Raw genomic sequence first — 19,046 nt, 5'->3', positions numbered from 1 at the left:
ATAGGAATATTATGTTAATAGTTACTAATATCAACAGCAATAAAATTGTAAATTGAACATACTTAACATATTTTATTATTAGCACCGTGGACTACATGATAATATTTTAATTTATGAAAAAGTTAACTAACAGTTATTTAACGACATGTTAAATACGCATTTCAAATAAAAATTAGAGTCGTTTTTTCATCTAAATATAAGAAATAGGTACTGTAGGTGCTACTCAATAATAATTTCGTTAAAAACAGGTTAATTAATAATAATTCTACAGGGTGATTCACCAAGTATGCTCTCCCCCGTTTATTCTTTAATAATGTATTCGGTTAAAATCCTTATTTTTGAAATTTTTAAGTGACTATACTTTCAAATAGTTAGATTTTTTCAAGTGAGAATCACTGTTTTTTTTTTTGTAAATAGTCAATCAAGTGAATTTGTTTTAAATGTCGACAATGACCTAAATCGACAGGACAATATTACAGGGGGTTATATTTGTTTGAAAATATTTTCGTTAAGACTTAAGTATACCTATTTAAAATTTACAAAAATCAGAATTTGAATAAATGATGCATATGATTAAAGGATAAGATGAGGTAAGCATGCTTGGTGAATCATCATGTATAGATAAGTGAGGAAAATCGATTGGCATAACAATAAATACATACGTACATAATACGTTCAATAAAATAAAATGAACTTTTTTTAATGATGACTGTGATCGGCTTTTATTGTCTGTAACAATTGATAATCCATTACCTAATAAATATTATTTGCACTTAGTCCGTTCGCCAGATGTGTTATATTACTATTTTTAATACCAAATAAGACATAAGTCACTCGATTATGAAAAACATTACGCAATCGAATTACGAGTACCAAAATGAGTGATGACTAATGACTCGAACACAGTTGACCGGAAAGAAATAGGAGTGCTCTGAGTAAACGCGTTATTATACTTATTTACTAATATTTTTCTCTCTCGGACCACCGAAACCGATCTGATGTTGAAGCGCTCCCGAACTGGCGGACTATTACTATTTAGTATATTGAAACCAAAAGTAGGTCGTGAAAAACGAATTTTCTCACATCACTGTGTATAATACGAGTGCACATAATCAATAAATATATGAGACCTAGATATTCCATAGACCGAAGCGGAAAAATTCACATTCGTTATTTTTATACGTCAGAAATTCAGACGATAAGATGAAAAAAAATGGAAAATTCAGAAATTACCACCACCTGCAGTCACCGGCCAATACAGTACAATCGTGTCAACTGACCATAACGACGTAATAGGAGGTAAACATAATTATTATATATATATATTATATACGTACGTCTAAGTATATGTAGGTACACCACGGGTGATGCGTGCATTATCTTTATACAACCTACTTCTGATGAGCACGATAAACAAGAAATAAGGTTGCCATTTTTCCTGGCTAAAGCTCGTCTCGAAATTAAATATTTTTTGACCACTTATTGATCCATACGACCATACAGCCGACTTCAGGTGTGTATATTTTATTTTATTATGTCAAATTGCACTTTTATCTACCCACACTCCACAGAGTAATAGTTCGGAGGCATTCGTCAACATTTGAAAGTTTTTACCATTTCACAATAATAACGGTGTAATACAGTATAGTTATTATGTTGTATCATTATTTAATAGGTACCTATATGCTTTATCGAAACCGTGGTTTGCGCGGTAAAATAATAATAATTTGACAATTAAAAATGTTCACTATACATGGTATTACCACATAGTCTTTGGAACTGCGAGTTCGATGGAGAGAAATGTTTTTTTTTTGGGAGGCCAACGCTTTAATTTTTGATATGATGCATTTTATTGTATTTAAGTTGTAAATCACAAAAGGCACAGTCGAGTACTGCAGGAAAACAATAGTGATTACTTACATAAAGTATTCCGTGTCAATAGCGGAAAACGTGCTGTGTAACATAATTTGTCTTTATATAGGTACAAAATATATTTCCCAAAACGATATGAGCGGATCCCAATATTGTGGATACGACTATTGTGGCTTTGCTCAGATTCGTGTTAATTATTGTCCCGCTATTTCAGTCTTCAAAACCCAGAACTATACTAAACAATTATTTCGTTTTCTTTAAAGTGAAATCCTTAACTCCTAACAAAATACGCATTATCTGTTATAAAACCCTTTTAAATTTTGCCCTTAAAAAATAGTTCATGCAATCTTTATACAAATTTAACAGTTTAATTGGAACTGCACAATGCACTAAATAATTGTATTTTCTGTATTAATTAACTTCTGCACCTACAGCTTTGGTTGAGAGTTCGCGATAAATATTTATTATTAAATTGGTTAACATTTCAATAAGAAAAAATAGGCACAGGTGTATTTCATAATTTAAACAGCAGAAAGCTGCCGTGACGCCAAGGGCCCGTGCCGATTTCGATGTTTCAATTTATTGACTGGATAGTGGATACGCCTTGGTCTTATTATTACTTCTTCAAAAATACTCCATCAATCATTCGTATTGTTTGATTTTGCTACTAAATCATCAAGTCTTTTTATTAGTTAATAATTATTTTATGATGATATATCTTTTAAAAAATTGTTCTATAGAAAATATATTATTTATCGGTATAAAAATGCATACAAAGGCTTTAATGGCAGACATATTTATTAGTAAATAATCACTGAAACCATCTTATAGTGGTTTTTGATTTGACAAAGATCGTTGGATGCTACTGACACGATTTAGTCGGGAGAGACATTTCTATTGTCGATGCCAAAATGTACGTTGGCCACAAATTTCTCGGCCACAATCTACTTATTGTGCTCCCTTACCCCCTCCTATTTGTTCAGTTTAAGTTCAAACAAGTTGTTTATAATAACATTAACCGACAGGCTATGCATAAATACGAAAAGAACAATAACATTACACGTTTCACAATTTGCATTATAGGTGTAACAATAACAATAATAAACTACATTACAACAATATAATATATTAACACGTATGACAATCAAACAATAGTGGGTATATAAGTATAGTTTATCTTCGATTTTTTGATTCCGGGTGAATTTTTGGATTTCCGGCGATTCCCTCCTCGATAGTTTAACTTTGAACCCCCCCCCCCCCCCCGGATGCGTTGTTTAAGCCTATTTATTTTTTAAATTTTCGGAGGACGGAAGTAGTCGGAACGATCTATGATGACGGAAGACGTGTACAAATAATAATAATAATTATTATTATTGGTTAAAATTATTCTCTGCGCCCTGTTCAGTACGCAATCAGAATCCGCCGCATGTGCATAATTATTATTAATTTACTATACTTACGCACATGGATCCTACCTATATACGCAACATATTTCCATTTGGCTTTTAATATACGCCGTATAAGTGCGGTATACGACCAAGATTATATTATGATATGTTTACGCGCCGTGCATTTATTTTCAAACGTCCATTGTTTTTCGCCTCGCGACTATTTCTCAATCGTTGGTTAAATATAATATTATTAAATAATAATAATAATAATAATGATGATGATGATGATGAATAATTCTAGTTGCATACTTATGCCGCGCCACGGTCAGTCGACGGCGCATACCATCACATACCTCGAGTCGTACCTGCGTAAATAATAAAAAAAAAAATGTTGAAGAAAATAAACCGCACGTCATTATAACACGAGTGGGCATTATTGTGATATCGAGTCGATATTATGGAAACACAATAAATATTATTATAAATCTTTCAATTTCGCAATAATTGTAGAACACAGCCGGCTAATTCTTGATCACCCAACTATATACCTATAAATATCACTTTACTAGGTACGTCAAATAATAATATTATACCCTCGTAGATGACAAAGAATTCTTTATTTGTACTTATATTAATCATCAATCCACTCTTTTTCTCTATATCGGGCGCAATTATAACTGGCCAATGAAACACGCACACATCTAACGAATTCGTATTGGTAAACAAATAAATATTACATGCGAAACGAGTTAAATTTTCTTAACACGGATTTGTAAATACTTTGAAAATAAAAACAGTTACAACTGTATAAAGTCGTCAATCACCATACTGATAATATAATAAGTAAAATAAATTGAACCGAGTTTTTTTTGTCTCATAAAAATATTATAATACCTACATAGGTAGTATACCTATATTATTGTAACGTTGCACGCCGCACCTTAACGTTTCGAAACGACATAAACTCGCATTGCTCATATTAAACAAATATTGTAAATATATGTTATATATAATGCGCATTGTTGCGCGATAGATAATGGTAATAATATCAATCGAGTAAAAAACACCTTAGCATTATTATGGGCACACGATTGCAAGGGCCGATAATAAATTATTATGCTAATATCGATTGGAAACAAACGCGCATCTTTCGATGCGTGTACATATACCCATAACTGTCTACAATGGGTACGTAAAAGGTGCGTAGGAATATTTTCAATTATTATTGATATTATATTGTAATAGGAACAAGCAAGCGTATCGTAATTGTCGACGTCGATTAAAATGGGGGAGGGGAATCGTTTAGCATTAGTGCCGTTGTATCGAGACTACATTTTCAGCTATTATATTGGGTATATATACTGTCGACGGTTTGGCTGCAGAAGAAAGAAAGACTCATTTGGTACATTTTTTTTTTCATCGCTATAATATTATTGTGTATAATATATATTATGAAAGTAATTTGTTCGACAACGATATACGCATATTATATTATTATGTACAAACCACACGACCGTTGATCGATATTGAATGTATTCGATGCAGTTGTGGTATACGATATTTTGCTAAACGCGGTATACCTACACTACTTGTAGATGCTATAATATATAATCAATAATGTTCCTGATCTATAACGAATTATATTATAAATCAATTACCTACATTCCCTTATTCATTCGTTGAGCACTTCGAAACACTTGGACCTTTGTTGGAAAAACTCATCTCGTCACCCTACCGTCCCCAATAATTACAAAATTATCGTATCTTACTCTGCTAGCAATATAACAATAAATAACTTCCTCCTTTCTTGTTGAATCTTATCTGGTCTCTCCTTACTCCAAACCCCCACCAAATTTGACTTATTTTAAGTTTAGTGAAATGGTGGACAGAAATCCTATGGGGTACTCCACAACCTCTATTCCATTCGACTTCATTCATCTAAACTTTAAATAGTTATAAATTATAAATGTTATAATTGATTAACAGCTCGTTCAAAATTCAATTTTAATGTATAGATAAATTGTCCAAAAAAAAATATTCTACTTCAAGAATATTAAATTTAAAAAGAAGCTTTGATCTAAAAAAAATAATAATATACATTAAAAATGACGACGATGGAAAATAATAAGAAATATAATTTTTTTCGAAAAATGTTGTTTCGCAATGTCTTCAAATTATGTAAAAATTTTATCGAGAAAATGAGTATTTACCTTCAATAGAATCACCTTGTATATAATACAGTGTATGTACATATTATTATTATTATTACATTGTTACTTATATTGCTACATTAAATTACCTAGCAGTACCTACCTATTTATATACCTAAATACCTAATGTATGTGACACAATATGTGTACACGATAATTTAGTTTGTGATATTTCTGACCATATTCGGCTAATCGCGTCCAATGGCATTTGTGAATTACTCATCACGATTCGTCGGTACCGGATAAACATAAACATACTCATGTATATTATAGACTCTGACTGGACGATTTCTCAGTTATTTTAGTGGCCAAGTCCCAAGCTCTAGTTAAACTCCGCACCCGGCTCGTCTAGTATAATACATATATGTAGTATCTAAACGAAAACGATTTGCATATAATACTTCTATATATCGCATATTATATTGGCATGTGATCCGACGCCTTTGTTTCGAAACCTTTGACTTTGAAATTTCGAGCCCACCTCATGCCCCGCGTTCGTCATGATAGTTACGTTATGCAGCACGGGATTAGAAGTGCCTATAAAGTCGTCGATTAAAATATACGAGTTTACCTATGTATAATCAACAATTATAATATTCTATGAATGTTATAATATGGCTGCAGCTATGAGATCGATCGATATTCTGCGCTTTATCCATTGTTTGAAGTGGTACGAAATCGTCGACGAACTCTCTTGAATTAGGCGTATAATACTAATAATGTTCCTTAAGCTCTAGCCAGGAAAAAGCTTTATTGTGCGTAAACAATATACGGCTCGACTTGGAAACTGTTCGGAAAATATCTGTCTGGTGCGATCCAACCGTATATTAGCATATAGCGTGTATATAAATATAATACATTTATTGATGCAGCAACAGGAAAGACGAAAGTAGGACGATATAGTCATCGTATCTCGACGGATTCGTTATTATATGTTGTTGTTTTCATACCTTCGGTGTTTGGAAAAAACGGCAGTTATGTAAAATTTGCGGTCAAAAACTGAAAGTTTCCCGTTTGCGGTCGAGCTCATGCCAATAACTCGGAATTCTTTATTGTTTATATTTTTTCCCCGTCGAAAATTGATCGTCATATTCATATTTATTGTTTATCCACGAGTTAAAATAGATTATTGAAGTCTACAGAATTGGTTTTCCATTGTACGCCCGAACAATGTACCTACCTGGTACCTGTACCAGCTGCAGCCTAGACGATGGAAGAAGTAAAAAAAAATATATTGTCTATTTTATTGTGTGCCGAGAGAAAAGAAGATAAGAATATTGGTTGTGAAACTACAAATGCGACTACAATGGACGAAATTAATTATGAATTTATTATCTACGACGAAGCTTTATTTGTCATTGTCGGAGTACAAATGCAAATCTCTTAATATGTCGCATACCGGTCAGCTGTGGTAATCAAAATATGTATCTTTAACAATACAATTGTCAATATGTTTTCTCGGTAAGCTATTATTGTGCTTAATCAGGTCATGTACATTGCACTTATATAGTTATATATGTAATATATTAATATGTATTATATATCGGTCACCTTCAAATTTTTTTTATATATTTAGTAAGGCGAGATTTCTTTAGTATATCTAATATATATATACAAAACGTTGTTGGTATTAATATTTTCGAAATTCTGCACACAGTTTATTGGTGTGCTGGATGTGCATAATGTATACCATAACCTATTCCTGCAATAATTAGTTGATCAATGGCCAATATTTTAATTTTTAATTTTTTTTATATAAGGAAATCATATTAATATGGAATTAATTTTTCTGGATTTGACATGCTGTTAAAACATTCAAGTGATCCGACCATAAGACGATATATTAAAGCGTATACATATTTATACATTTTGAATAATTTTCAAACATATAAATTATAGTTGCACTCAAAACACGGTGAAAGAGTATTTGAAATGAATATAAATTAACCTTGCACTGGTTTTTATACGTCTTATATATTATATTATATATTAAGATTATATGAGATATTAATGTATTATCATACGTCGGAGTTATGAAAATTGGAAAAAACTATTAATGATCTACAACGAATAAGATATATAAATTAACTATATTATTGTTGTGTAACGTATTTTACACAAATTAATCAATAAATAAAAGAAATCAAGGTTAACTCAACAGTTTTCAAGGTTGTTTTTGGACGATTAAAATATTTATAATCAATTTTTATGTATTCTAATATAATACATTTATTAGGCTAATTTCCTAAAAAATAACTTAAACTTCAGTCCGTCATTTCATCAAATTTAGGGTTTACTGATATTTTTATTCCATACATAATTATATAAAATAATTACCTACTCTTAATATTGCAATTTAATTGGTTTTGCTCAGTTAAACAAATCATTTTTTACTCAGAAAATCTCGATTTTGACGAAGCTCTATTTATATGAAAAGCACAACATTTATGAATACTGATTTTTCCAAAGATTTATTGTCTTATCATCAAATGTATGTGTATAGTGTATATGCCTTGTTATTATTCACCCTGATCATATTTTTTTAATGAAAAATAGGCTCTGAAAATGTCTTACATTGTTTGAAAACTTCTAGTAATTATTTACAACACACCATAAGTTTTCAAAAGATGAAACAATAAATAATCATTGGTAAAAAAGATATCCGAAGACATCGACTGTTTCTCACAACGGACAAGAAAAAAAGTTCACGAAGGTACTATATTATTTTTGTTTAATATCTGTTAAAATTAATCAAACCCTATATAGTAGACGGATTATGTGTAAGTCGTGAACTCGTGACGCGTCTGTTTATTTTGCCGATGCGTAACCAAAATATACACCCAGACTTGCCAAAATAACGTTTTCGTGTTATTAAAATCGGATTGTTAGCTGTATATGCGTATGTACATATTATTACGTAAACGTATTGATTGCTGTGGAGTTCACACAAGCTTTTGTCTTGCACTGTGGACTGTGGTTCGCGGTCCGTCCATGTGTGTGTGTGTGTGTGTGTGTGTGTGTGTGTGTGTGTGTGTGTGTTTGTGCGTCAGAAAAATTGTTACGACGATCATCTCGTCCTTCCACAGGGCCAGTCACGACTTTCCGGGCACCCGGCACTACTGGTTGGCAGACGGACGGACGTAACAATATCGTGTGTACATCACGACCTATCATAAGAAGATACATGACGTGCGATAGACCACCGCCACACGAATAAAAATCGCTTAATGTATTACATGACTATCATGACTTAGCTTCGGTGTTGGTGTTGGGGGGGGGGGGAGTTGTGCCACCGCAGTGTTATCTCGTTTTCCTGTATTTTAAATAGGCACTGTAAGTTGTGTATAGGTACATTATACTATGTATACTTATCCGGAATATTATGTAATAAAATGGAATATTATAAGCGAAAGATTAGACCGTTTTGCATGGACAATAGCCAATACGAAATTGAAATTGGTTATCGACTGCAGTGCGCTGGGTAACTGGAGTTACCTTTACATAAATGATAATAATAAAATCGTATAGGAAAGTATTGTTTGTTGTTTTCAGTGCACCTGTGAATCTTGACGGTGACAAGGAGCACAACTGTCAACCCCACCTTAAATTTATAACGTAAATTGAACGTGGTATTAGACTATTGGGGTTAACTGTACAACCGGTAATATCATTGTTGTTTTGTTCCCCTGTCGGTTGTCGGACACATCAAACTATTCTGGACCCCCCCTACCGCCGCTTAACGAAGATAATAATGGTATACTTCGACATTTCCGTGCTCATTCGCGTCATAATATTATAGCTATAGTGGTCGAATTATGAAGGGGCGGTGGCGCGGAGTACTTCTTTTTCTCTTCTTGCATTTTAAATGTTAACAATTTTTCAGCGTATCACATCAGCTAATGTTTCTAAATTACATATATCGCACATTGCAATACAGTGCAATAGGTCTTGAGAGCACACATTTTCAGTACCTACCTATACATTTTTGTAATGCTTATGTAGATAATTTTTTTTTACAATTCAAGCACCTATTATTAGCATTATTACATATGCACATCATACACATATTATATACCTTAACTTATAAACCTATCTATAATAAATCAACATACATTGTCTACGAAATCATTTTCGACCTTTGAACTTAATTTATTTCTTAACATTAATCATCTTTATCCAATATAATATAAATACATGCATAGTGTATATATATATTTAGCTTGACGTTTTAAGCATACTTTAAGCACATCGTCGCCTCATTTATTCTGAACGACTCAATTATACAACATCATAGTATAGGTAGTAATAATAATATGTGGTTATATGAATTTACGCCGCTCGTCCGTGTATAATAATATAATATTATTATTACACTCCGACAGCCCGTCCTCACCTCTGCGCATTTTATCTTAATTTCGCTATTAAACTACAAGCAACGTAATAACAATTACGCGGCACTGTATCACCCCTGCAGGTATATAAATCATCGCGATTATTCGAATCCGTGGCGTTACCCAGGTAGACGCTCTGCACGACAACTGTCTGATTGACGTCTGTATACATACACGAAATTCAAAAACAATGTGTACCCAGCTATATAATTTATAATCCGTCGTCCGTTTAACGCGCACGTTCTGATGATGATGACTTATCCCCCCCACGTCGACGGTACGACGCGGTCGTGTGCGACATCCGCGCAATAAAATACGACGATGACGTTCGTTTGCGGAAAAACAAATGCGTCGTTAAACCCGAGGCGAGTGCGCGAGCTCGCGAAGCCGTTTATAATTCCGCGAGAGATAAAAATAATATAATAATTAATACCACGCGAATTTATTGTATGGTTTTCGCGGAGATAACGCGCATTAACAATATCGCTAAGCTCGTGGCCGGTTTGGTTTTTTTTCCTCATTATATTATATTATATACGACCCGTCCGCTGCGACGAAAACACAGCTATATAGTCTCGAGTGCCTACACGCTTGCACGTCGAGTGCGTATAGGTATTAGCTGTACTTCAGCGGTGTTATGACTTATATGTGATGTCAATACGCCTGGCACTCTTCACGAATCACGTGCACCAGCTCCCCCGTAAAAGAGAGTGTTTTTTATTTGCTCGGGTCGAGTAGAAAAAAGAACGCACGCTGTAAAATTATCACCTGACGTACAGCGATTGCCGTTATATTATAATATTTTAATGACGTACAATAATTATTATAATAATAATCGGTTTGTTCACCATTGTAATACGCAATATTGTACCCGTAGGCACATTATAGATTTTTATTACATATTATTATCAGTTGCAGCGTTGATATTGCGTACCTATATGACGTGTCTCGGTAAACCGACAATTATTAGTGTTCGTGAAAAAAAAGGTAGTACTGCACGAACTGCAGTTGGTGCCCGACCAATTTTTTTTTTATATGTGATACATATTATTGAAGTATATTGCAGCAGCAATATGATATAATGTTTGAAAGGTGGAAATTAAGTTACTGTTCTTTGTCCGTCACCCGCAGAACCTGCAGTGTGTCAACCGTTGAAGCTCATTTTTGAATAGAATAAAATGAGATGCAATAAGATATGAAATCGGTTATATACCATAACTTGGACAAACTATTTTTAGCAAACTGTTTTGAAAAGTACATATTGTTCATTCTTTTGAATAATAAAATTATGATGGGACCCAATATTGTCTTAAATCCCTGTATTTCTACGCCGAGAATCGTGCAATCTCATAAAACATTATAAACAGATTAATAAATTCATATTTTTTCTATAGGTACACAAAGAAAATATTTTACAGTGTTTCTGGGGGTGGGATAAATCTAAATACGGACATGCATATGAATTAAAACTTAAAACATATTATTGAGTAACTAAATATCCTATATTGTACATATTCAAAAAACGAACTGCGTGGACTCACATGGCTCAGATTTCAGATAAAATGATACATACCTCTCCCCCATCCCGTTATTTAAGTTTTTTTTACAAAAAAATATCGAAGGTTATAAATTATTATGCTTTATAATATATTTTGTCTATAAAGTTTCGATATAGTACATTTAAATCAAAATAAGAATTTATTTCTTAGAAACTAATAACTGTAAATAGAGGATATTGTATTGTCATACTTATATAATAAAGTATATATTATATTATATGATGGAAATGTGCGTGAGTTTGAAGAGAAACAGCAATATGGAGACGCAAAAATGTTTTGCGTTCTAAACTTCGCTACTTATTATTTATGATAAACGACTAACAAAATAACTGTGGGTCGAATGAAACATAACAAAAACCAAGACTCTCTGGGTTTATTTATAACAATTATTTCCAGGCTATCGTTCTTTAACTCATAACTTTTAAATAATTATGATACTATGATAGGTTTATCCGTCTGTTGAGTCGTGCCACGTCTTTCACCGGGAGCATCTCGCTACCGCACGTGCGCTTTTCGTCTTCCCACTCGCGTTTCCTGATTAACCGTTATAAAAGTATTTTATTGATTTTTATAAATGTTGGTCGAATCTATGATGTATCAAAATATCTGTAACGATCAGCTCTACTCCTTGCCACCCGAGTCGTTTACAATAATAATAATTTCAACTACGCTATATAACAATCCGACACCCATCAAAATAATATATAGGTCCGCGGAATTAGGCTGCAGGACTTTTCACGTTTGCTATTTTCATTTTTTCTTACTGCATTTTGGCAACTCAATAATCATAATATATTTTATCACGTCTCGTTTTGACAAGGTCCTTTGTAGCATATCCTCTACTCTTCTCAGACGCTTTCTCGATGTATAGCTGGTGTGTAAGCCTGTCCGACGGATACCTAGGCCCGAAATATACCAACATATTATTTTTTATTTATTTTTTTTTTTTAATTGATCCTGAGCCCGGCAACTGTGGCCATTAGCTATTAGTAGGTACTGTAGGTTTTTGTATTGATGGTTTGTAGGTTTTTGGAACGGTAGGGGGAACACGTGTGTGTTTGTTTTGGCAGAATTTCGAATGGGGCACCCGTAGGTTTCTGCCATGCCCCGGGGGTGGGGGATGGCAGCACTTGCTCTCCGGTCACCGCGACTTGTCCGGAGAAAAATGCCGCCCGGTGGCCGAGGATCGAACCGCGACCGGCTGCGTCGCAGCGGAAGAGTCAGACCACTCGGTCACCTCGTCCCCCCAACATATTATTATTATTTTATCTACAAACGATTGTTTTACAGTTTTTGTCGATAATAATAGTGCACCACTATTACTGCTGCAACACAAAAAGAAACATTATACGAAATCCAAATCGTTACTATAATATAGTACAATATAATAACAGCAGTATATTTCTCTTTATATATGTGTGTGTGTACCTAGTATAAGATACTATACAGTATGGACCACGGTTGATCACCGAGGTATGGACTATAGAGGAAAAAAACGTTTCACGACGTTAAACTGTGGCTAATAAATAATAATATTTTATAGCTTACAAAAATGTAATGGATAAAATATAGTACGATTAATAAAATATTGAACCGTATCGAAATATATTTATCATTATTTCGATTAGTCATCGCGACGGTGTCATCTAATCATACCTATAATGAGGCATCTTTATACCACGATAAACGATCTTACAGGTCGCGGAAATGTATACGTGATATGTCTTATTAGTATTATTATAGTGACACACATATAAAAAAATTCGTCATTTCGATGTCGATTTCCGTGTATAGAATATGGATACTAGCTGATATGAGCACTCCCTTCTCCATGGGCTGTACATTTTAAGTACTCGACAAAATATTCAAATCTTTGTAATTTTTATTGTAAACATTAATTTTTAAGCCACAGTAAAAATAACAAAATTGATTTTGTCAAGATTTTGAATAAAAATGTAGTCTTTCTCAAATATTGTTTTTTTTAAGTTTTGACCTCTCAATATATCAACTAGATTCAACTTTCTACTAGAAACCACCCTCAAATCATAGCAATTTTACTGTTCCTGAAGATCAAAGGTGACGCCAGATACAAAAACTAAAAAAACACGTAATTTTAAAACTAATACATTCATCTGTCTGTTCGCCAGAGCCTAAAATTAATAAAATAAAATAAGAATTACAAGTTTTCATTTGGATACTGTATTAAAAAAATCACCAGCTTCAAAACAGCATATAATCCTATAGATTACACGTTGTGTATGGTACAATATATTAAACACACTACATGATGATTATTATTTAATTAATTAATTTTTAAACGTCGTGCGTATAGTATTTTTTTAATCGCGCAAACTTGTTTTTACAAATCAAAATAAGTAAACATTGCATGTGCTTTTGTGTTTTTAATAAATAAAACCATTAACCATCATATCGAACGTCGAACTTACTGTTATTTATGTGCTAAAGTACCTACATTATACGTGAATTGAAAATGTTATTAGTTTTTACTATTAACTATAAAATATGACAAAATTAAATACCAGTCACCACAATAAAAATAATTTACGTTTGTAATACTTGGATAAATATTTAATTACAACGTTGTTTATAACTAACATACTATAGGTTGGTATTTGAAAAACAATGTATTCATTTTTTTTACGAACTGCAGTTATAGCTTTTTATGACTTATTGACTTCTGATGTATTAAGTTAAACCAGCACCATCAAACGCAAAACTCAAGTATAGAATAGTTTTATGGGTGAATTTTATCTTAAATTATTACATTTTGATCTATAATGTAGGGGGTTTTAATTTTAAAGTATAGTATACAATATACATACATATATAATGATCTATCTAATATAATATTATCCTACCCATCGGCCACGACCCTATTGATAATGTATACTTTTTGTTTTGTACACGTTATACATACTATATAATAGAAAATTAAATAATGAATGGCTTGTTGTAGTGTCGTTACTCTGGCCATAACGTAATTGTGAGTGAAGAGGTTAATAAACAATAATCAATTGATGAACGCAATCATGACAATGGCAATGAACTCTATTACATACATGATGTGTCGATACATATTAATTTGGAATTATTGGTATTAATTAATTATCTAATCAATGAGCTTAGATAAATCTGTAGTTTGGAAATTACATGCTTTCAGTACCTATATTAGTATGATGTACTTACATAAGGTCGTCAGTCTTTGGATCGTGTTGATTGTGCTTTTATACGATATACAATTTAAAATTCACACGCTACATTACGTTTCTCTCTATATATAATTTTAAATACGTAGATTTAATAAGTGCCTACATAATATAAAATAATTTACAGTGTACCACACGCGATTTTACTTAATTTATTAATCGGTTATTTAATAAATAGAATAAAACCAACAATTATTCTAATCAATCTTGAAAATTATTCGCGATGTCGAAAATAAGGCGCAAATGGATTTCTAAAAAAAATACAGATATGGTTCATTTATCGATTTACAAGTGAGTTACTGATGAAATATGTTATACACTAATAGAATATAGGTTTAATTAATATTCAAAGGCGTTACTATACTGTCTATACTAGAAACTGTGTGATTCCGGATTCGCGATGTATTTCTCGTTGGTAACCTACATATTATTCGGTATTATGTATGAGAATGTAAAATACAGTACACACAATGTTGCATTGAACATATATTACGCGATTGTGTCTAGATCATTATTTTTGACCGTCTATAGTCTATACAATATATAAATATCGATGGACTTAAGACGGCAGAGACAGTTTACGACGACACGAAAACGCGTGTACCTGTGTAATAATAATTAATAATAATAGGTGGGTACCTACACGTATAATATTTGGTATATCATGCTGTGGATCCACGGTGACCGAATACAGTATTGTTGGTGTACGGCATGACGGTTTTACTACCTATACGTTATAACTTTTAAATAATAATAATATCTCGTACCTAATCGAACGGGATTTTCGGACAACTCACGGGTGGCTACTATTATATTATTATTATTATTATTATATATTATCCTATCTATCGAGGCGTACCTATATTAAAATATGGAGGTGCATGAAATACGTATAATATATAATATACCTGCCTACGTGTTGTACTCGCTCGCGCGCAGACACACACACACACACACACACTCACTCACTCACTCACTCACTCACTCACTCACTCATACAGGTGGGTCGTATGTGTGTGTGCTGTACAGTGCACAGATATCGTATATAATACATATTATATTATTATTATCATTATGAGTGTGCGTTTTGCGAAATTCGCCTCCGGGGACATCGCCTCGGTCGCGGATTCGTCGAGTTTTGTCGTCCTTAAATAATAATAATAATAATTCATCTGGGTAATGGGTGTACACACACACACACACACACACACACACACACACACACACACCGCGGGCCAAATGTCCGAATCGACACCGTGTTGCAGAAGAATCTTCTGGTCGCCGCCGTCGCCGACTTTCGCTTTTCTATATACCGCCTCGTGTGTGGTTGTTCCACATAAACGTCGAGCAGCGAAAACCCCGCCGCCGCTTTACGTACATATTATAATATATATATATATATATATATATATATATCAATCATAGACATAAAGATTTATAAATAATATTATCTTTACAATGTGCGTCTGCAGTGTGGTAGTAATAATAATAAAAAATAATAATAATAATGGTAACGCCGTATAATATTTTTTTAGTTATGATCGATCACATTTCCGTCCGCGGTATTTTTACTACTATTAACTTTTTTTTCGACAGTTTACGAACCGTGTGATATTATGATGTTGTGTTAATATTATTATTATGATTGTATTGTGATGATGTACGATTCGTGATTTTTCTTTTTCCCGTCCTCCGCGGCTATTGTTTGCACAGACTAGTAGAACACATATATTTATACCTATTAGCCGTCATAATATAATATTATGTGCGTGTTCGGATTTCGTTTACTGCGGTTTTTCGCATAACGCTCGCGAGCTCACTCTCCGCTGCGGGATTACCGTGAAACCGGAGAAATTTCCTCGGACGGACGTGCCCTCGCATATACACTACCCATATATTTATGTGTGTGTGTTAGGCACCCAGGACGCACGCCGCCGTGTCCATCGCGCATTATTATTTTATTATTTAATTATTATTATTATTAAAAACATATTATATTGTATATGCACGTGTTTCGCACGCGCACTATTATATTATATTATTATAATATGCACTCCGGCATTCGTATATTAGGTACATGCACACACTCATGTGTACCTACTTTTCCTCTCGTCCGCGTTGTGGACCGTGTGCAGTCGTGGGTCGCGCGCGACCAGTCGGTTAGTGAAAAGGTGAAGGTGTTTCGGATTATATATTTTTCTATCGTTGTTTCAAAAGCGCGTTAAACGGTCCATACAAAATGTGTGAGTACGGTTATGGAATGTGTATTTTTCATGTACGATATTATTATTATTATTATTATCATCATTAATTACGAAGATTCCAGACTGCAATACAGTGCAATCATGAGTCTACAATAATATTATATTAATGCAATAATGTTACCGGCCAGTACCACTGTGACGCGATTGTAATATTGTATTATTATTATTATGGTCATTTTTACTCAACTCACAACGCACCTATTATAATATTGCTATAGCTCACAGCGTTATGGTTCTCGATTATATTTTTTTAGTGTCTCTCTTGCGATAATATTATTTGAACACGCATGTACGTCTTCGTAGTTCGTATATTATATTATTATGTAAAAATTCGACGTGGCGTTACATATTATAATATATCATATTATTATAAAATATAAATGCATATTAGGTATTTAGAACGTTTTTAGTTTTTACAATGTTATAGTTGTGGCCTTATCTTGTTATATAACAGATATAATACCCATATCTGGTGCCTATCCCAGTTTAGCCTACATATCTGTAAGAATATATAATATTAAATATTAACGTATACAATTCTAATTTTTTTGAATTTTACAATGTATGCAACAATTTGGTAATACGTTTTCTATAACGTTTACGTTTTCGTTTTCATTTTTTTCATTTCAACCAATAGATTCACATTTTTACCACCCATTCTTTGGTGTGTAATTGGATTTTCTTTTATACGTCTATAAAGTTAGTGTAATTGATTTTGACGAATAGATATTTTCAAACTTGATTGATCGTACCTGACCGATATTTTTTTAATACCTAATAAAAAATATATAGACTTAATTTTTTTCTCGTATTTTTTTTTTTTGTGCCAGGTCAATGATTTATTTCCCATCTAATTTACTACCTATAGATTATAATCTCAATAAAACAATCTGGTTTATCAATTTGTTTGAAACCCAACATAATTATATACTTCTTCATAATATAGGTAATCAATTTGATTTTTTTTTAGGGGATGAATTTCTCATTTTCCTTTCGGCATTTTTATAAATATATTATTATCCTATGACCTATTAAATTTTATCCTGATAAAAAATTAAGCCATCATCTAATTTATCTGCCACCCGGAGACAGTCAATCCTGCAATTAGAGCCTTACCTTTATGCATTTTTATCGTTTTGCTTAAAAGCATATAAGTGTCTACAACATCATCTTCGAAACTGCAAATAAGTTGGTCATGTACAATGTACGTTACCGTCATTACCCCACATGATAATTTCTGTGAGTCTGCAGTATTCATTCAACAATTTTACTAGGTATTACAAATAAACTCGAATGTAATATATAACATATTAAAGAAGAATATTTGGTTAAAAATAAATAAAAATAATTTTTAAAAATGATGAAGTAAAAAAAAAAATTATCATTTAGTTATTTAGGTACTTATCATAATAAAACATTAACATATTGTATATTTAATTTTTTTAGTTGACGATGCGGGGCAACAAATCAGTTTTAGATCATTTTTGAAATCATAGACTTCTCCACGAGAAGCTTTGATTTCTATCTTGCAGTCACTGATCTATATTTTAGAAGCTGGACTTCAATATTCCATCAATTAAGTTTAATCTAATGAAGGTAAGATGATATTACATATTTACTTTTTGAAACTTTAATATATTCTAATCCATTAGTTTAAAAAGTTTTTATTTAATAATTATAAGTATTGAAATTCTTGCATTCTACTTTAAGTATTAGATAAATTATGCCAATGAAAAATAATTAAATAGTATAAATATTACTTATTAGCAGGCTATACAAATATTAATACATTTTAAATTTAACTAATATCATAAAACGTATGTACTTTAGTTATTTCTACAATTTTCTTGATACTTAATTTGTTTATGCTGTGGTAAATTAATAAGCTCGTAGGAATATTTTCGAAAATCTACATATTTTAAATTTCGTTTTATACCTACTTAATTCTTATACACTAACAGCACATCAAGTGTTTATTTACCTATCAATGTAATTAAATTTTAATGGTTTTTAAAGAAGTAGTTTATGTTATTCTTCCAAATCATTAGAATAGTACGTACCAAATCAAGACATGTTTATTATAATAATAATAAATGTATACAATTTTTTTCCAATTACTCTTTACATAATAT

At 32.3% G+C, this 19,046-nt stretch overlaps 1 protein-coding gene across 2 annotated transcripts in view; it reads left to right on the top strand.

Moving 5' to 3' along the window:
* The window catches only part of LOC111037301 (rho GTPase-activating protein conundrum), a 66,248-nt gene that overhangs the window by 18,856 nt on the left and 28,346 nt on the right, over positions 1 to 19,046 (top strand). Inside the window, exons 1-2 of one of the 2 annotated variants that reach the window (XM_022319809.1) lie at positions 14,637 to 14,941; positions 18,361 to 18,510. In XM_022319809.1, coding sequence (XP_022175501.1) covers positions 18,505 to 18,510 — 6 coding nt within the window. In that variant the 5' untranslated portion in view covers positions 14,637 to 14,941; positions 18,361 to 18,504. Of the gene's footprint in view, positions 1 to 14,636; positions 14,942 to 18,360; positions 18,511 to 19,046 lie in introns of those variants that run through there. The other variant, XM_022319807.1, reaches the window with a different exon arrangement.

Source organism: Myzus persicae, unplaced genomic scaffold, assembly GCF_001856785.1.
Source record: "Myzus persicae strain clone G006 unplaced genomic scaffold, MPER_G0061.0, whole genome shotgun sequence".
Classification (NCBI taxonomy): Eukaryota; Metazoa; Arthropoda; class Insecta; order Hemiptera; family Aphididae; genus Myzus; species Myzus persicae.
This window is presented reverse-complemented; position numbering and strand designations above follow the sequence as displayed.